Source organism: Rhipicephalus sanguineus, chromosome 9, assembly GCF_013339695.2.
Source record: "Rhipicephalus sanguineus isolate Rsan-2018 chromosome 9, BIME_Rsan_1.4, whole genome shotgun sequence".
Lineage (NCBI taxonomy): Eukaryota > Metazoa > Arthropoda > Arachnida > Ixodida > Ixodidae > Rhipicephalus > Rhipicephalus sanguineus.
The window spans coordinates 113,181,135-113,202,577 of record NC_051184.2 but is presented as its reverse complement, the minus strand read 5'-3'; the positions used below and the strand labels follow the sequence as shown (position 1 = coordinate 113,202,577).

At 47.9% G+C, this 21,443-nt stretch overlaps 1 protein-coding gene across 1 annotated transcript; it reads left to right on the top strand.

Moving 5' to 3' along the window:
* Positions 1–17,679: 17,679 nt before the first annotated feature.
* On the top strand, positions 17,680–21,232 carry LOC125759965 (uncharacterized protein K02A2.6-like). Its single transcript, XM_049419508.1, has 2 exons — positions 17,680–19,120; positions 20,210–21,232. The coding sequence occupies exons 1-2, from the start codon at positions 17,780–17,782 to the stop codon at positions 21,230–21,232; spliced, it is 2,364 nt and encodes a 787-aa protein (XP_049275465.1). The 5' UTR covers positions 17,680–17,779.
* Positions 21,233–21,443: the final 211 nt, after the last annotated feature.

The window sequence follows — 21,443 nt, the reverse complement described above, 5'->3', positions numbered from 1 at the left end:
AATCCCTCCTGCGGCTACTACACTTTTATAGCGGCAAAATGTTTGAGGCCCGCCTATATTTGGGCGCACGTTAAAGAGCCCTGGGTGGTCGAAATTTCCTGAGCTCTCCAATACGACGTCTCTCGTAATCATATCGTGGTTTTGGGATCTAAAACCCCACAAATAATATTGTTTTGGAAAACGAGGAGACGACGCTATGCTGCCTTTCAACCGTGATGGCATGCATATCCGCGCAAAACACAAGTCTATGGGCACCACTTCTTGTAATTCTAAGGCCTGCGCGAGGTGCGATGGCAGCAATTTAGGAACTATACCGTAGCTAGCTTCTCAGCGCGCAGTATTGCGGAACGCCTTTTTCTTGCATGTTGACCTTGAATATGCTGCTTACAGGTGCACACGCCAGATCGTGGGAGACGCTCAGCTGAAGTCGCGAGTACTTACAGATAGAGGTCAATCTGCCTCGTAACACTGGGCTCAAAACGAAAGCGAACGCTGTAGGCACCTCCACTGTAACCCCTTCGTATAACATCGATTACCACAGGGTGTGGGCTCAGCCGGAATATTTTCTGAGCCATGTTTAAAGGCTCCGCTAAATTGTTTTACAGCGTGACTAACCTGTTATGAACTCAGAACAACAGCCGATTTTGGTGGGGATGTTGTCCGTTGCAGTTTGACGCGCCAAGGTATAAGATAACAACACCCGCTCCACTGTTTGTTCAATCTTAGCACTACCAGTGCGTAGGCGCGCCAATTTTTTAAGAGCCGGGCGTTATCGATTCATCCCTAAAAAAATGCACAAACGTGCAAACCGGCACAAAACTCCAGCTTACACGGCGCTTATCGCTTCGAACCGTAAGATGGGCATGTTAATATTGAGGTGACACGCACCGAACGGGGCTGCGCAGCACTTCCAATGTGTCACATTGGTACTAACGCTACGAAGAAGCGCGTCTTGACATGACGCCTTGCGTACCATCTTGTCGGTGTCACTTCGCTCGCAATTTGTTGATTTCACACTCCAAAGCACCCTATCTCGTCGTGTTACTTCACTGGCCCCATGGCACTGTAGCGTTCTCGGAGTATATAATGTCGTGGTGGCGCTAGTATAACATACCAGGACAGAAACCATAATTAACCATAATTACATGCGGATGCGTTTTCTTCGTAAGCTGAGCGATATTAACATTTTGAGTATTTTTTCACCTTTTTTCAACAGTGAACTTTGATATTGCCAGGATGTGGAGAGTGAGTGGGGCAGAGAGGGGGCACATGGCGTAAGCTGTTTGACAAAGTAAAGTAAATACTCTATTAACGCAGAAAATCACACATCGTACGTCAATAAAATAAGTAACAAATTAGCAGTGAAAAGAACGGAGAGGAATAACAACACGTATTTCCAATTTGAAAATTGAGTGAGTAGAATAACATCTCTAAATGAAGCCAAAAGGACATCAGGCGATAATGAGGAGTATTGCATGTACCTGTGAGATAAAAAAGCAAGAACTATCAACCAGCGTTTTAAAGTTTAACTGTAAAAAAGTCGGCAGATCCCACGCCGGAATCGGTATCATGCGAAGTAGTCAGCGAGTACTTTTATGCTGCATGTTTTCGCTTTGAGCCAAGCGTTACGAGGTGGATCGACGCGTTTTTATAACTGCAGTAGATGTGTGCAGATCGTGGGCTTACCAGGCACGCCGACAGCACTGGCGTTTAGAGGGTAACTTACTGTGTGACGTAACGGCATCACTCACGTTAGAGCAGGTACATCTGTATTATCGAAACGAAGTGTATTTTACGGTGCGATGATGCGAATACCATACGCACCTTTCGTTAACCTGATTACCCCGGGTCGGGCGGCGCTTGAATTTAGCTTGGTGATTTATAGGAATACAAATGTATTATTTACTAGACTGCTGTAAAAGTGGGGCCAACACTAGAACCACAATTGACATTAACCAAGCCTGACGTCTGTATCACAGGAGTATATATGTAATGTTTATTGCTTTGCTATAAAATTATATAAGTAGCACTCCAACCACAATTGACGTTGCACCGACAATACGCCTGTATAGGGTGTTTTTCCAAAGCACTTTCTCCACCTGGCGTTGCTCTGTGATAGAATACCTGACTGCCACCCAGAATTATTAAGTTCAAATTTTGCTGGGATCGTAATTTTCAATCTTTGCACTCGTCCGGTCAACGCTGCCGATGTCAGTTTTTCTAAAGGCTCTCGAATTTAATTACCAACGTCGGTTGTCGCCTTTCCTTGGTAGATATAAACTGTCAATCACCTGTGGCGCATACCCGTACTCCGCGGCCCGTGGTAAACGAGTTTGTGCCACACGTGTCTGACGGCAAGAGTTCGACGGCGTACGCGACAGGATTTTCACGTTATTAAAGACGATAGTCTTTCTTGGGGAACTTAAACGCAGAAATTTTGGTCTGTCTTTCTGTCTGTCTTTCTGTTTGTCGGCACGTCCCTGAATTCAGCCACTCGGCCAAAGTTGAACCACTTGCCCAAGGGCCAGCCATCGTCAACGGCTGACTAGGTTCATACTTGTGTACATTGTTGATCAAAAAGCAAACATTACGCATATCTGAGGCGCAACATCACTAGGTAAGTATTAGGCGGTGTGTCCCTTTAACAGAAAATACATAGATACGCAATTTTAAAGACCTTGATGGTATGCGTTTAACATTGAGAGAGTAACGCGTTTATTAAAAGATTGCCACAGCTGAAGCGATCAGCGGTCCAAGCCGAGCAAGCGCGAGGGCCAACAACAACCGTCTTCGTCGTCTTCTTTCGCAGGCGTTCTTGTCTGCGCCCTACCACGTTACAAATCACTCCCCCGCGGAAAAGGAGCTATCCTGGCGACCTAAGGAACAGGTACAACTGGTGGGTCATAATGGGGCTTCAGTCGATCGACGTGAACAGTCTCGCGGCCGCGACGACGGCGGTCCGTAGATGATTGAATAGGCTCAATCATATAGTTAACTGGGGATGCTTGACGTAGGACACGGTAGGGGCCTTCGTACTTAGGCAGTAGCTTTGTGGAAAGGCCAAGAGCGGAGGAGGGAACGCGAAGCCACACCAACGTTCCAGGCGAATACGACTGAGGAGGCAGGTTTTCGTCGTGACGGTCCTTCTGGCCCTACTCGCCCTACAATATTACAACCCTAGTTTCTTAAGGTGAGCTGAAAATGCGACTGCGCTGAAACTTGTCTTCCTCCGTGCCCTCTGCACAAGCTCATGTTGTGTTTCGGTTTCGGTTCAGTATTGCATTGTCCGAATGACAGGGGGCGCCGCTATGGCATTCCTGTTTTACCCAGGCGACGTGTAAGTAAGAGAGTTTGTGGATAGTACTCGTTGAGTGTGGACATTTCTTCTCCTTCGGCGCATCGCGCCAAACAGCGTGTTCGGGCTGGCCGGCGTCCCCACCGGTCGCGTTGGTCACCGCCGGTCTTCGCCTGCCGCTGCGCCGGGACTACCAGCCCGAAACACAGAACTCGTGTTTCCCGACGTATTGCCAGATGGCGTCCATATCTCACGCAGCGCCTCTTCTATCGTCTTTAGACGACATTTGCAGCGAAGCACGCAGATACGCGGCCAATTTTTTCATGACCAGACAGACATACTCGTCAAATCCTCTTACCCTCCCATGCCAATGTTGGACTGCACTAATATAGGGATGTAATCACGAGAGCACCCAGACGTTGGCAGATAGATAGATAGATAGATAGATAGATAGATAGATAGATAGATAGATAGATAGATAGATAGATAGATAGATAGATAGATAGATAGATAGAAAAATTGCACCATCTCCCGCTAAAGGGGACCATGAGGCGATGCGAAGCGGGAGCACTTGCACGATCGCGTTTCGTTGGCGTTCGTTGGGCATGCTACCGACCTCGCGTCATGGAACGCGAAGAGGGACGCTACGCGCGTCGTATGTTCCATCTAGCCCTGCTGTTAATTCTCACAGGGCGAGCGGGGAACGCGGTCGACAGGCGGGCGAGAGGGGGGCAGCGTAGGAGAGGAGGGAGAAGGGGAGGGGACGCGCATGCGCTCGAGCTCATCGCGGCGTTGCGCAGGAGAGAATTTCGGCATGTCTAGCCCGCGTTTCAGTGGAAGAGTGGAAAGGGGTATGGGAGAGGGGGAGGGGAGAGGGAAAGTGGAGAGGGTAGGGAGGGGAGAGGGAAAGTGGAGAGGGGAAGTGGAGAGGGAAATAGGAGTGGGGAAGGGGAGAGGGTGAGTGGAGAGGAGGTGTGTGGAGAGGGTATGCGCATGCGCAGTAAGGGTGGTCACGCCGCACACCACCACCACCACCACCACCACCGGATTGAGCTCCGCCTTAAGATACTTCGTATCTAATAGATAGATAGATAGATAGATAGATAGATAGATAGATAGATAGATAGATAGATAGATAGATAGATAGATAGATAGATAGATAGATAGATAGATAGACAGATAGATAGATAGAAACGCTCAATGTGCCAAAGATACGCTAAGAAATGCTTCGCATTTAAAACTTGAAGGGTAAGCACCCGCAAGACGCTGCTGGAAAGCTTCGCTCTTACGCGCGGTCGCAGTGCAGCCGCAGTTTCGCTGCACGAAACAAAGTCGTATCGGGAAGGCGTTTCTGCTAAGCAAACAACAATGCTTCCCATCTCCTCACACGTAGTAGCGGCTGTGGCTGCTTGAATATCTTAGCAAAATGGAAGCTCATGGATGAAGTGCACTGCTTAGGCATAACGTTGCATGCCGTAGTTTTCTGATCATTGCTACGGAATAACCGCAGCAGATCTTGTACGCCATACGCAATCTCTGCATCTGAGGACGCTAGGAGATAATACTTAGAGGATAGAAGTGCGTCCAAGAAAGAAGACGCGGGAAGGTGGGTAGGAGAAGGAAAAGGGCAGGGGCATGGCTTAACGAAGGTATCGTACGGCTGAGATCTCGTAATTAGCCGGATCATGGAGTGCGCAGCTAGCTTCCGAGCTTGCGTGCCCGCGGTCTTCGGACGGGTTGGCTCGATGGCGGGATGATCGGCTTCAGCCATCATGCTGGCTAAGGAGGGAGCTTATCACGGAATCAGCGAGGAAATGGAACAGCGCTCAAAGTACAATGAAAGGAAACAGGGAAAATATGATTAGGGAATGGCAGCGCCAAGAATAATGCTTGACCCGTTCATCTCTGCATGCCCGGAGGCCAGTATGCGCACACTGATAGGAGGACAAGAAGAAAAGATGATGTCGCAGCCACAACAAAATCTGCAGAGCAAACGGGACGTAAATGTTGTTGTCCACAAGAAGGAGACTTCGATGCGGACTAAGCAAATCTTCTTACAAACAGAAGCAGTAGCGGAGCTCATAAAATAAAAACAAAAAAAGGAAATCTAGCATCGAATGTCAGCTTCTGTAGTACATACGAAAATAGGGAATCGGTAGAGCTTGAAGATTTCGCGAACGTAGGGCGCAAAAGAACAACAACCGAGAAGAACAGTGCAATTGGAGAAAAGTAGATTGTTCTGCAGTTTTCCTTACCCATGTGCCTTGCCGCAAATCCTCTAGAAATAAAAAAAATACAGAACTTTTTGTTGGGCTAGTTGGTACATGCTTACAGAAAAACCAAAAAGACGCGTACCATCAAGGAAAAAAGTACCATCAAGGAAAAAATACAGCATTACATAGATCACGGCTTCCTTGTATTTACCAAATTCGCCAGTGGCAAACCTATAAAATTAGAAAAGATACAACACAGCGCAGTCCGTCCCGTATGGTTGATCAAATAAGCCCGGTCTTGAATGAGTGGCGCAACCAGTACGCCAGAGCTTTCTTCTAACGTTTGAGGAGACCGACGTTAGCAGCAAGTGCAAGAAGTCCGTGGCACGGACAGAAAAGTGGTGGCGAAGAAACATCGAAACATGTCTGAGTATCGTAAAACCCGTAAAGCGAGCATTGCATGTGTCCATTGCTTCAATAAAAGACCAATTTCAGAGCTCTGCGTAAGGAGTGTCACTCAGCGTACGCTTTTAACTGCAGTGCTCTACAATCCGCCACCATCCCGACCAATGCCGGCTGTCTAACGAGGTTTACAGACGTTCCTGCATATCATATTGGCACTATTTTGTATCGTGACTGGCAGGTGTTACCAATCTGACTAGATTCTGATCACTTGTACACGAGGAAAAACAACTTGAGCGGACGGGATTGTGGCAGTACTTGGGGGCGTGGATATTATTTAGGATAACACGAAGCATTGCTTCCGCGATGTTCTTCGCACCAGCAGACGATCGGCGAAGCCAGAGGCAACAGATTGAATACGTATACTCCACTGGATAGCATCGGCTAGTTGCCCAGGCCGAACCTGGGGCTAATACCTTTGGGAAACATGACTACGGCAAAATACCGAGCAAGCGCTCTCCCCCCCCCACACGGAGAAGGATAATCCGACCAGATTTAGAGGGGGGAGGGGCGCTTGCTCGGTCCCGGATCAAAATTTAAGATGGCGGCGGGAGAGCTGCCAGAAATAAAAAATGCCCATCCATGTTTCTAAATAAGTGCTTCATTTATTTATTGTTTTTATTCCCTCTCGTCACTGTCAAACCATTGAAGTAGTGACCGGTTCGACCAATATACGACCCGCCACTTGACAACAGAATTTCCTAAACAACAGTAAATACGCATTAGATGTACGCATTCTTGTGGTTCTTTTTATACAAGCGATGCTCGTCTTAAGAAAATGTGGCCGCAGGGGAGGAGGGGGCGCTTCCTCGGTCCTTGGCGCGTATTTCAGATCTCCCGAAAAAGGCGGAAGGGGGCGCTTGCTCGAGCGGGGGCGCTTGCTTGGCAATTTACGGTGTGTGTTAAAGCGACAGCGTTAAAGAGCTCGTTCCGCAGAAATTCCGGTGTCGACGTCGGCGTCATTGGTTGTGATCGCAAGAATTATCATCTTGTATAAAATAAACAAAAAGAAATCTTAGGTTCGAGTGAGAACCGAACCGAGGACGTCTGCGTGGTAGGGATGGTCGAGAGAGAGAGAGAGAAATAAGCGTTTATTTGTGAAACTGTGTTCCGAGCGATACTCGGTATCACCCTAAGGTGGGAAGGCTCCCTAGTCCAGGAACCCTGTGGCCTCAACTGCCCTCTTAGCCCTGATGACAAGTTGTCGCTGGTCTTCCAGGTCCTCGAGGGCGAGCTTGGCCTCCCACGTTTCGGTTAGGTGGTCATCGTTCGTGTTTGGTGCGTGATTGACGTCCGTCTCATGTTGCATATTGAGGTCTACATGACACGGGCATTCCAGGAGCAAATGTGCCAGGGTGTCCGGTATGCTGCAGAACGGGCACATGAAGCTATGTTTCGTTGGGTAGAGGCGGTGCATTAATATTCCATGTATGTGTGTGTGTGCTTTGCAGGCGTCTGATGATCACGCTTTCTTCTTTAGTCAGTATTGGATGTGGTGGAGGGTACACCCGTCGATTAATCGATTAAAATTTTTAATCGATTAATCGTTAATCATTCGTCCATTTTGACTTTCATGAAATAATTGCTTTCTATGTGATGTTTTAATCGATTAATCGATTAACTGAGATTTATGATGGGTGCTTAAAAATGGATATCTCATTGTTTGGGAGGAATTGTTTGTGTTTGATGTCGATTGAAGTCTTTCTATCAGACGCGCAAGAGATCACATGTAAGCATTTGTGCCTTCGTGAGAATTCGCACTTTCCCGCAGTGGTTATAGGGGGCCCGTCGTCTTTGGGTGATGTCACGGATTGAAAGATCTGTGACCATCATCCATGGACGATTCGGCCGCAGGTCGTATTTCCTCGAAGCCTGCCTCCTCGAGCGCACCGAAATCGGAGGCGTTGTCGTCTACCATACTGGTCGGAAAGACGCACCGGAAACATGAAGCGTGGCGAACTCCCGCGAACGGCAAACCAGAGACGAGGAGGAAGAGCAAGTAAATAAGATGCTTGCACTCATACGGACGCCATCTTTTCCCTGTTTGTACGTTAGATATTGTGGAAGCCCTCGATATTACTATAACTGCAGACTGGCGTGATCTCTTTTATGAGGTCACCCATGCGAGATTACACAGCAACATGCTGCCCTCAGACAAACCGAATCAAAACGGCAAGTTGGGCGAGTTGGTAGTTGACCATCGTTTGCTGAGGGCAGCGCGACCCGGACTGAGGACTGAGAGACACGTACACAAACAAGCGCTGAATAACAAGACCACTTATTATTATTATTATTATTATTATTATTATTATTATTATTATTATTATTATTATTATTATTATTATTATTATTATTATTATTATTATTATTATTATCTGGTGTCTTACGTCCCAAACCAGGATGTAATTATGAGAGACGACGTATTGGAGGGCTCTGGAAACTTCGACCACCTGGGGTTCCTAAATGCGCACTTAAACCTAAGTACACGCCCCTCAAGCATTTTCGCTTCCACCGAAAAAGCGGCCGCCGCAGCTAGGATTCGGGTCAGCAGTTGAGAACCGTAAACACTAGACCACCGAGGAGCCCGAACTCTGAGCGTGTCTAATGTATCAGACATTAAAACATAAAAACGAAAAAAGGAGAACTTTAAGGGTTCGTTTTACAGCGAAAGCTGTTATGAGATCGTTTCAGCGGCCGTTTTGGCGCCGTAGTTGTCCGCCACCGCCGCCGCCGCCGGTGTCCGTAACCACTATCGCTTGAAATAGAAAAAAAAAAGAAATAAGAAAAAATTCCACGATGAAACGAGGTTCGAACCTGGGCCCTCAGCGTGGGATCCCACTATTCAACATCTGAGCCATGCCGGTGCTTGAAACTGCTTTGCAAAAAGGTCCTACACAGGCTTCATGTCGGGACGGAAGCAGATTAACATGTACAATATAGCGGGGTAGGAGAGTAAAATAAGTACCAAACGTCGAACAACGCGAATTCTGTAACCAGGCGTCACACAATGCAAATTGCGCAACGAGAATGTTGTTGAATACTTCCAACCCATTATAAAGGGATCCGCCATAATTCTTCATCGTCATCAGGCACAGCATCAACAGAGTGCGCAGCCTTACATGCATTTAGCAGGCACCTCGGCTCTCCGTAGAATGACGAAAAATGGCATAATGCCTGCTTTCATACTTCTCAAGAATTACAATGATTTATATCGTAGTGGGCTGCTCACAACTGCACTTGTATTGGTTGTCAAGGAAGCCCATAAGCGCATGATCCATTTCCTCGGGGTCTCAGTAAAGGTCTTCGCCTCCCCCCCCCCTCTCTGTCTCACGTCAACGTATGTTATACAGCATGACAGGAGAGGGAAATAGCGACCGGGCGTCACCCAATGCAAATTACATAACTGGTGGGCCGTTTAAAGCTTCCAACCCATTACAAAGGGATGAGCCATAATTCTTCATCGTCATCAGTCGTCGTGTCAACAAAGTGCACATAATGCCTTACAGACGTGTAGCTGGTACCTCGCTTCTCCGCAGAATGGCGAATTATGGCTTAGTAGGTGCTTCCCAGCTTCACAAAAATTGTTATTTATGGCGTAGTGGGCACCTTGCTAGTGTACTTGTATTAGTAGTCCCAAGAGAGCTTACAACGGGCTCTAGAAACGCCACTCTTCCAGCTTTCGCTGTGACTGTGCTGTGGTTTAAACGCAGGCCTGGCGTTTTTTTCTTTGTAAAGCAAAACAAAAACAAAAAAAGGAACACATATATGTCCCATAAAGTGGACCGTGGGATGACGGCCGCTGCAGCTCAGCTGGTAGAGCATCGGACGTGTTATTCCAAGGTCGCAGGTTCGGTCCCTGCCAGAGGCAAGTTACCTTTTCGTCCACTTTACTTTCTTCACATTTACATCATAATTACTACATATAACATCTCCTATACTTTCCTTGGCTTTTTTGTCTGTTAGTTCTCATTAAAACACATTGTATTTCGCGACTGTCCTCTTTTCGCGTAAGAGCAGAAGACGATGTGGGAGTGCAAGCATTAGTTGAAAGCTGCTTTTCCCCAGGGTCTGTGAGACTATTTTCATAATCCGCGAGCGCGTTTTCTTGCGCTATATATTCGCCGATCTTAAGGCGGCACCTGTTGTGGTTCAAGTAGAGTCGAGGTCGTAGTTGCACGTGCTGGGGTTTGTCTATTATGCGTGTTTATGTCAAGACAGCTACTGAGTCTACATTTTCAGCATCATAGCGCTGAAAACACAGGGACCAAAAAAGAGGTCCTGCGAAGAGGACGCAGCTTTTTGAACGAATACGAATTAACAACAGTCCAACATCTTGAAACATAAAAATCGCTTATATATTTGAAGAGCGACCTGATTTTCAAGATAAGTTACCCAAAGGATCTTGGCTAAGTAGCGATATAGCGATAACTTACCCGAAGAGGCGGATTCTTGCCTTCGGGAACGGAGTCTTCAACATTGTAATTTTAGTCATGACCACGTTTCTTTGGAGGCCGACTTTTTTTTTTATTGAAATGATGAAATAGGAGAGGTTGGTGCCATTATAGTGGCACCGGCTACTCCTTTTCGCTTAGAAGGCAGAATATGTAGTAACAAGATTAATAAGGGCACAAAATGCAATACAGTAGAACACATAGGAAAATACGCACAGCCGAACATCACATGGCAGTTCATAAACGTCTAAAACGTCTAATAGGTTCATATGTACAAAATACGCACAGCCGAACATCACATGACATTTCATATACGTCTAAAGGTTCATATGTACACAAGTGTTGTATGACAAGTTCAAATGGGAAAAGTCAGTTCACCTGTATACGTTCAAACTCAAATATTCTGTATTGCTTGACATACACAGGAAAACACACTGACACAAATGATGACACATAAAATCAAACGCACTATCACAAACATAACACAATTCCTTCAGTATGAAGGGGAAGTCGACATCGTGTGCAGTAGGTCAATATTTCCATAAAATATTCGATTCTTCAAGAAACTTCTTGAAGGCGACAAGCGCTCTTTTCTGAAGACTTGCCGTTGGCCATGGACCTAGTATTTTCGTCAATGTGAAATGTCTTCTATCTAAAAGTAGCAGACTTGCTTGTAATACTTTTCGTTGTGATTCATATTTTGTGCACTCGATAAGTAGATGATGTACATCTTCATCAGGGTGGCCGCAGGAACATTCTGTACTAGACGCACGTTTTATCCTGTGTAGGAAGTGTCGCGTAAATGCTGTGCCAAGCTGTAGGCGGTGGACTAATGCTTCAAATCTCCTATTTTCTCTCAAGTCTGATGGAATGCATAGTTTTATGTCAGGGTCTAATAAATATAAGTCCGAACTTTTAGACTTTTCATCCAACCATTTGTCTTTGGTGAGGCTAAAGGTTGTCTGTCTCAGGAGTAGGCGGATTTCATTGTGAGAAATTGGAAGGCTAATTGTCTCTTCGTTATTGTGTGCCCCATTTGCCGCGGCGTCCGCTGCAGTGTTTCCTGGAATGTTGCAGTGACCTGGTATCCATTGGAATGCGATCACGTGATTCATTGCTTTCGCTTTTGCGTGTTCTTTTAGGGTTTCATATAATAGGGAAGAGTTTAGAGAATCTTTTCTAGTACTTTGTAGAGACGCTAGAGCGGCCTGTGAATCGCTAAAAATGACCCATTTTCGCTCCTTTTTTACTGATGTTATAAAGCGCAACGCGGATAGAATTGCAAAGAGTTCCGCAACGGTAGAAGACGTCACTCTACATAATTTAAATGTCTGCTCTACTGCCAAGTGTGGAATGACAAAAGCCGAAGAGGAGGAATTTGCATGGCAAGAGCCGTCTGTATACACGCGACTATGCTGTGGATATAGGTTATAAATCTGGAATAGTGCCAGCTGCTGCGCGAATATCATGAACATGACCCTTTTAGATATTATTCCCTCAACCGACAACTGTATCTTTGGTCTTGGCAGCATCCAAGGAGGGAAATTAATATCTACTCTGCTTATCTCATATCTCGGTAATAGTTCTATATGTTCTTGAACAATATTGTGAAGCTTACATTTATTTCTTTCTATAAGTGCGAGGTTCAATGGATGCGTCTCGTGCTGAGTTAAAATGTGGTAAACATGTCGACAAGTTTCGACTGTTCGTATGACAGTAAATGGCGGATGACGAGCTTCAGCTATAACGAGAGGACTCGAAGTTGCCTGTGGGACTCCTAGGCACACCCTTACCCCCCTTGCCAGTAACCTCTGAAGGCGTTCCTCGGTAGTTTGCGACAACCCCTGGAGAATAGGTGCCGAATAAGCAATCTTTTGCTTTATTAGTGCGTTATGCACTTGCATTAGTGAAGAGACTGATCCCCCCCCATGTTGTGCCAGCGAGTCAACGGAGTACGTTGACAACTATATTGACTTGTTTTAGATGCGAAGTATCTTAAGGCGGAGCTCAATCCGGTGGTGGTGGTGGTGGTGTGCGGCGTGACCACCCTTACTGCGCATGTGCATACCCTCTCCACACGCCTCTTCTCCACTCACCCTCTCCCCTTCCCCTCTCCACTTCCCCTCTCCACTTTCTCTCTCCCCTCCCCCTTTCCACTCTTCCTCTGAAACGCGGGTTAGACATGCCGAAATTCTCTCCTGCGCAACGCCGCGATGAGCTCGAGCGCATGCGCGTCCCCTCCCCTTCTCCCTCCTCTCCTACACTGCCCCCCTCTCGCCCGCCTGTCGACCGCGTTCCCCGCTCGCCCTGTGAGAATTAACGGCCAGGCTAGATGGAAGATACGACGCGCGTAGCGTCCCTCTTCGCGTTCCACGACGCGAGGTCGGTAGCATGCCCAACGAACGCCAACGGAACGCGATCGTGCAAGTGCTCCGGCTTCGCATCGCCTCATGGTCCCCTTTAGCGGGAGATGGTGTAATTTTTTTTTCTAATGCGCGTATGTGCGACGCCCACGACAGCTCTCTGTCAAGGATAACGCCAAGAAATTTATGTTCTTTCACCAACGTCAACGTTTGTCCTTCCAGTGTAAGATTGAAATTATTCATCTGTCGTCTAGTGAAAGGTAATACCGCTGTCTTCGCGTACGAGAGACTCATGCCTCTTTCCTTCAAAAACTTGTCGATAATGTTGAGACCTGTTGCAGCACTGTTTGAACTTCGCGTATATCTTTTCCTGAGGCGCATATGCAGATGTCATCTGCGTAGAGTGAATACCGCAATCCAGTTGGTAACTTTCCCGGTAACGCGGCCATTACACAGTTGAAGAGGAGTGGGCTTAGAACACTTCCTTGTGGAACGCCCTGTGTGACGGAATGGTAATTATTTTGTCCCTCAACTGTTACCATGTATATTTTCCTTTCACTTAAAAAAATTGAAATCCATCGCTGCGATCGACCACATAATCCAAGTTCTAACATCCCAGCCAGCACGTGAATGTGATTAACAGAGTCGAATGCCCTTTGAATGTCGAGAAATACCGCAGTTGTGACGTTTCCACATATGCGTTCGTGCTCAGCGCATGTGACAATGTCTAATACCGCATCCATTGTGCATCGCCTTTGCCGAAAACCTGTCATGTAGTCTGACGGCACTCTTGTATGTTCACACCACCATTGAAGTCGACTGTTTACCCTTATCTCCATCAACTTACAGAGACAGCTTGTGAGACAGACCGGGCGGAAGGATTCAAGGCATAGAGGGGTCTTTCCTGGTTTTAGGACTGGAATTATACGACCTAATTTCCATGAATCAGGAAGAGTATCCACATATCGTTAAATAGCTCTAGCAGTGCCATTCTACCTGCTGGTCCAAGGTTCTTCAGCATCATATATGCAACGCCATCTGGTCCCGCAGCTGTCTTTGTACGACATAACTCAAGAGCACTCTTCAGTTCGTCTAAGCTAAACTCACAATCAAGTTGAGGGTGTTGCGACATAAAACACGCACGCACCTTTTGATTGGCAAGTGCTTCGGAACTTGTAAATTGTGGGCATGTAATTGTGATTCCAGGTCTGGTTATTAGCCGACAGAATTCGTCAGCAACATCTGCTTGCTGAGTGTTAAGGGCTATGGAAAGAGCTCGGAAAGGATTGCTCTGGGTAACGGGACCGCTGAAGGATCGGACAACCGCCCATATTTTAGGAACAGGACTGAGAGGACTCAACGACGAGCAGTATTCTCGCCATCGTCTCTAACCTAATTTCTGTAAGCGACGGTGTGATGTTGGGTGAGTTTTTTGTGCCGTCTTGTAGTCCACGAGATTCCCGCTGCGACGGTAAGCCCGTTCTGCTCGTCTTCTGATTGCTCTTAAGCGTTCGTATTCTCCGTCAACTGGAGCATACTCATTTGGGACAATGACCTGCTTGGTGCTAATCTTATAGGAGTCGCACAGTATAGTTGTAAAAGTTGCTAAGTTTGGCTTTTCGCCAAATGCACTCGTTATGCGATGACGAAAATGCTGCCAGTTAGTATATTTTGAGTAGCGCTGAGTCCTTTTACTCCGCATAAGCCGATGTTTTATCAGAATCGGAACGTGATCACTGCCATGCGTTTCTATATCCGTTGACCATTCAGAACCCTAAAGAAGGTCATGTGAGCATAGCGTGACATCGATACAGCTGGAGTAACGATACCCTCTTAGAAAAGTTGGAGAGCTATCATTTAGCACTGTCAGCTTGCATTTCTCGGCAGCGCACTCAATAACATGTCCACGAGAATCAGTATGTTCACTGCCCCAGATTACGTTATGAGCGTTGAAGTCCCCACAAACCAACACACATGTGTCTGCGATATCAAACACATTCACCAGGCTGTCTAAAGATATTTTGCTAGAAGCTTGTAGATAAAGGCTTATCACAGTGACACTTCTATTTCTAAAAGATATTTTACATGCCAAAAACTCCGGTATATCTGAGTCACTTTACTGTATTAAATAGGACGGCAGATCTTTTCTAACGCATAGCATCGCTCTGCTGTTTCCAGCTCTGCGCACTGATTTATATATCACGTAGTTAGAAAGTCGGAAGTCATCACGCACACCTGCCTCCTGTATGCATAATACAGGAAGGTTATGTTGAGCGAGTAATTTACGAAAATCAGCTGTCTTGTTACGAAGGCAGTTAGCATTCCACTGATATATGAAGACATTGTCATAGCGACTATTCATAGTAAGCCTGCCGTGAAGCTGACTGAGGTTGTGGGAGCACTAGCGGCTCCATTGACAGTAATGCTTTTACCTCCGGTAGGTTGTTTACTTGTGGAAGGGCGCTGAGAATTGCACGAAGAGCTGTGAATAGCATCGGTAGTATCACCTGAGCCAGAGGTACAGACAAGTGATCATTAACTGGCGCTGCAGCTCCGTCCGGGGTCGGAGCAGGCCGTCGAGAAGGAGCATCAGATGACCGCTGTGATGGTTTCTGAGGCAGGAGTGAACGCTGAGGTAATCGCTGGGATGATGTTTGATGAGGTGTCTGCCGTGGTGTCTGGGAGAGGTGTGCAGAGGAGTGTAGAATAGGAGTGTAGAATAAGGAGTGTTGAATAACTCATTTATGTGAAGAGGAGTGTAGAATAACTCATTTTATCCGCTTGGTCCTGCTCTTCGTAGGCATTTGAAGCCGCATATCTTACAGTGTCAGGGTTAGGTGGGGGCGCATTATGTGGAGGCGACCTTCCATATGTCCACTCGTGCCTGCGTAATCTTGAGGCAGCTCTGTTCTGAGGGCAGCCGGAGTAGGAAGCTGTATGATTTCCTCCACAGTTGGCGCACTTTGGCTGCAGCACGGACTTGCACTCCGAGTGGTCGTGGTTCTCTGAGCATATCTTGCAGCGACGTGGACTGTGACAGTTCTTGGCTAAATGGCCAAATCTCTGGCAGTTGTAGCACCTCAGGGCAGGACCAAGGTATTCTTCCACAGGATGACTCGTGAAGCCCAGATGCACCCTTTCCGGCATTGGCCTGTCTTCTCTGAAGGTCAGTATAACAGATCTCAGAGGGTGAGATTCGATCGCACCATTTTCTTGTCGTTTGAAGCGTGCCTGACGGCGGGCAGATGTCACACCAAAATCCTTGAAGAAATCAACCAGTTGCTCCTCAGTGTATTGAAGTGGGACATGGCGTATCTTGCCGACGTTTCTCGTATAAGATGCTGGAATATAAGGCTTGCCTCCCAATCCAGCCACTTCATTCATCGTTAGGAGATGCTTTGCCGACGGTTTGGATTCACATGCCAGAAGCTGTTGCCTTCCTCTGACGGTCGAAAGACGACTGGAATTCCCTCCGCTCGTTTCTTTTTATAGGTCACGAAGGTGAACGGCGTGCCATCACAATCAATTTCTTCTTCACTTAAGTCATAGGTCGATGTCCTATCATCGTCGACGCGAGGTTTCTTGGCTTCGCTTTCGCCTGTCTCAGCCAAGGTCTCTGAAGGTACGCTGGTATGAACTGCAGCGTTTAGTACTGGCATCGCTGGTTTGATAACGTGGTTCGCGTGCTGTGACATTCCCGAATGCTGGGCCGGTTCTGTGGCACTCGCGTGCCTTAGAACGCGCTGCCGGTCATATGGATCGTGCCTTCGTTCTCTGCTGCCTCCTGCCGTAGTTGGTAGAGACGCCCTGGAGAACGCAGCGAAAACTCACAATATTGCGCGAGATCTTCAACGCATATGTATCCCTCAGAGTGCCTGTTCTCTCTGGCCAGCAGTAGAAAGTCTCAAACCAGCACTTGTTCTTCGAAAAACAGAGAAAGAATAGCTCACCAAAGAGGCAGCGGCCGCTCGGTGGAACGTCTTCTTCTTCTTTGGCACATTAATAAAGTGGGCGAGGAGCAGGTGATATCTAAAGAGTTTCCGTGGCTGGCTTCGGGCAGTGCTTACCACCTTTATCACACATCGCAATCGTCATTGCTTATTATTCTATGAACAACGTTCACATCGCGCTCCTCTTGCGATTGCTCGCCATTTGACATGACAAAGGAAATATTATACACAACAAAATATAATAATAACGCAATATAGCAAGCAAGCATCACGTGCACTTTGCCGACGTTTAACCAGCACACGATAGAAGAAAGGGGGGCGAGAGGAGGTGAATGCAGTAGGCTGTGAGCGATGAGAAGCGGCCAATTGCAGAAGCGGCCTGCCAGGGCTTGAAGCCTGGGGGAAGGCTTGCAGATAGACGCCGTAAGCGACGGAGACCAGGGCGAGTTCATTTCTGCCTCTATGGGATAGGGCGGCCGCCGGCTTTGGGCTCGTTCTACTAACATACAAATACGCGCTTTAGGGAAAAAGAGTAGCTGCACTCGACTTCTGCGTCTCGGAATCGCTCGCCTCGCACTCATGCGAACCGGCCAAGGGGCGCTATTGAGGGGTGGGGTTGCCGTAATCGATAAATCGAAGAGTTTTAATCGATTAATTCGATTAACTGAAAGGCGGAAATCGATGACGATTAATTGATTAACAGTGCTCCTTTAATCGATTAACAGTGCTCCTTTAATCGTGCTCTGAAACAACATCTCCGTTTTTGTAGGGCTCTGTGACCTGTCTGACGCACCGGCGCACTCCGCATTTGATCCTTCGCAAGACGGTTCCCACTGTATCAGATTGCAGTTTATCAGTGTGACTGTACGTCACACTCAGTCTGTCCTCCTTTGTTCCCTTTCCCTCTCTTCATATCGCTCGCTTTAAAAAGGGCTCGAAATAAACCGCCGGTCTTTTTTGGTTGGCGCAGCTCTAGCCACCATGACTGCCTCCTTCTTTTAGAGACGCAATACATGGTGTCAGAAGTGCCAAAAACCTCGCCAAAATGGATACCGTTAAGCCTCCAGAGCAGCTGCAGTTCGCAGGCAACATACGAAGAAATTGGCAGATGTTCAAGCAAAAATTGGAACTCCTCTTCGCGGCGACGCCCACCAAACCACCCAGGACGGAAGCCACCAAGACAGCAATCCTGCTCAGCATCGCCGGTGAAGAAGCCCTCGACATCTACAACAACTTCTCGTTCGCAGAAGGTGAGAGCAATGAAGACTACCAGATAGTGCTGAGGAAATTCGAGGAGTACTGTGTCGACGAGGGGAACGAGGTTTACGAGAGGCACGTTTTTCGCCTTCGCATGCAGGAGGAGGGAGAGCCGTTTGAGCATTATTTGCGAGAGCTAAAAAAACAGGCGAAGCTATGCAGTTTCGGCACGCTAGAAGAATCCATGATAAGAGATCAGGTTGTTTTTGGCACAAACAACCCGAAGATCTGGGAGAAGATGCTGCGAGAAAAGGGCTTAACCTTACAGAAGGCGGAGCAGATGTGTAAAGCTGCCGAGGTTTCAGCACGACAGAATGCTGCTTGGTCGAGTCAAACGCTTCAAATAGACTACGCCCACCGGGCAGAGCAGAACCAAAAAAGATTTCGGTACCGACAGTGCAACAAGGAGCATGCGCAAAGGCAGTGTCCAGCATATGGCAAGGCATGCTTTGCTTGCAATAAGCCGAACCATTTTGCCATATGCTGCAAGCGGCGCCCGAGGCGACACATCGACCAAGTACAAGAAGTTGAGGCAGATGACGGATTTGACATTTTGGACATCGGTGTATACGGTGTAAGCGACGGGGAAAGCGCAGACTGGACGGTGAGCGGAAAGATAGGCGGCCAGGAAATCAGATTCAAAGTGGACACAGGTTCACAAGCCAACATAATTCCTTGGTCTCTTTTCCGCCGTTTCAAGACAGCAGCGGGCCTGAAGAAAAGCAGTGCAGTTTTGAAGGCTTACAACGGCAGTGCCATCAAGCATGTCGGATGTGGCAGAGAACTGCTGCTACTAAACGACGTGACAGACGCTGTGACCTTTTTCGTAGTCAAGAAGGGTCGTCAGGCCATATTAGGGCTGCACGCATGTCAGCAATTTGGGCTTGTCCCGAAAGCTGTGGATTCGGTAAGGTGGAGCGAGCCGGCACCAGAAAAGGCCTTTCCAGACTTATTTCAGGGTACGGGCTGTGTCGGAAGGCGATACTGGATGGTCCTGCGGGAGGATGCTGTTCCAGTCGTGCACCCAGCCCGACGGGTACCGTTGGCCCTCAGGGAGCCTCTTCGACAAGAACTGCAACGCATGGAAACGGCCTCCATTATCAAGAAGGTCGACGAACCGACAGAATGGGTGAGCCCTCTTGTTATTACGCGTAAGAAAGATGGGGCCCTTCGTGTCTGCATGGATCCGAGGGATATAAACAAGAACATAAAGCGTGAGCACTACCCTATGCCAACAAGGGAAGAGATTGAGGCAGAGCTGTCAAGTGCAAAATTTTTTTCGCGCCTAGATGCCAAGGCGGGTTTTCATCAAATTCCATTGGACGCAGCTACATCACGAGTGTGCACTTTTGCGACGCCGTTCGGGCGGTACCGCTTCTTGCGCCTTCCGTTCGGAATTTCGTCAGCAAGCGAAGTTTTCCAGAAAACGCTAACAGAAATATTTGAGGGATTGGCAGGTGTCCGTATATACATAGATGACATTTTAGTTTGGGGTGACAGCGAGGATCAGCACAACGAACGCCTACAGGCCGTGCTGAAGCGGGCACAAAAAGCGGGTCTGACTTTTAACCTGCGGAAATGCGCATTTGGCTTGAAAGAAATTGAGTTCCTGGGTGACGTGATAGGTGAGCAAGGAATACGTCCGAGTCGCAACCTGGTTGAAAGCGTCCGTTCACTGCCGAGACCCACAGATAGGCACACTGTGCGCAGAATGATGGGCGTTGTCAACTACTTTCGCAAATATGTGCCGTCGCTGAGTGATAAGACAATCTTGCTGCGGGGCCTTGTGAAAGAAAACGTCACGTTTGAATGGACCACAGCGCATCAGCGTGAATGGGAAGCAGTGTGCGACGCGTTAACAAACCCACCGTTGCTCGCACTCTTCGATGAGAAGAAGGATACTAAGATCACTGCGGACGCTTCGGGGACCGGTTTAGGCGCGGCGCTGCTGCAGAAACATGGCAATGACTGGCGCCCAGTGACGTATGCATCAAGAACATTAACAGATTGCGAGACCCGTTACTCGCAAATCGAAAAGGAAACGCTCGGTATAGTGTTTGCATGCGAGAAGTTCCATCATTTTGTTTATGGTCGAAAGGTATGGATCGAAACTGATCATAGGCCCCTGCTGGCCATTTCTCAAAAAGGCATTGGAGACATGCCACCACGATTGCAGCGTTTTTTCATCAGGTTGTTGCAATATGATTACACTTTGCAGTTCGTGCCTGGCAAGGACCTGGTTCTGGCGGACATGTTGTCGCGTGCACCCGTGCCATCGCAGTCATCGAGTGCCTTGACAGACGTCGACATCCATGCGACAGAGGTCGTCTCCGGCATCGTAAGCACGCCAATGAAGGTACGCCTGGAAAAGGAAACCAGGAACGACCCGTATTTGAGCGAGGTGAGAGAACGAATCTCACGGGGTGAAGCCATCGAAGGTGAACTCAAGCCCTTTGCCGGAGAGCTGTCGGTGGTAGAAGGAGCACTACTCAAGGGCTGCAAAGTGGTAATACCCAAAGCAATGAGAGGAGAAATTCTTCGACGAATACATGATGGACACCTCGGACTAAATAAATGCAAGGCGAGAGCACGCAGATTGGTATTCTGGCCTGGACTCAGCAGTGCGATTGACTCCTTCATTCGGGGGTGCAGTACTTGCCAGAGGTATGCATACAAGCAACCGAGTGAGCCCCTTATCATGCAGCCAACACCGGACAGGCCATGGCACCGAGTGGGAATTGACCTTTTTCAGTTCGGGGGAGCCTCCTATGTCATCGTATATGATGCCCACTCCAATTTCCCTGACGTAGAGAAGCTAAGAAGCACAACGGCCGAAGAAGTCATAGATAAAATATCTGGCATTTTCTCACGGTACGGCATCCCGGTTCAAGTATGTACTGACAATGTGCCCCAGTTTGGATCCCAAGATTTCCGAGAGTTCGCGCAAAAATATGACTTTCAGCATATCACATCGAGTCCAGAATTTCCGCGGTCAAATGGACTGGCAGAAAAGGGGGTCCAGATTGTTAAGCGCATCCTAAAGAAGACCAGTGACTCCCATGGGGACTTTTGGTTGGGTCTTTTGGCATATCGGTCATCCCCACTAGAAGATGGTCGCTCTCCGGGCGAACTACTGCAAGGCCGGCACCTTCGCACGACCCTTCCTAAGTATCAAGATGATCCCGGCACTACAGTGGAAAAGCATCGCCAGTCTTCGAAGGGAAGACTGGCGATGCCGTAGTGCAATGCGATATCTGCGATTCTTCGCTGATACTTCGCAAGACGGTCCACTCGTCGCCTACGCGGACTGCGTCAGCCGGCAGCGGTGTAGTGCCTCACCACGTGCAACATTGGCCACAAGAGGGAGCACCAGCTTCCAATGTCAGCCCCGCTACAAAAAGGACCTTCTGATTGCACACAACGGGATTTGCGGCCTATCCGTGCTCTGAAAC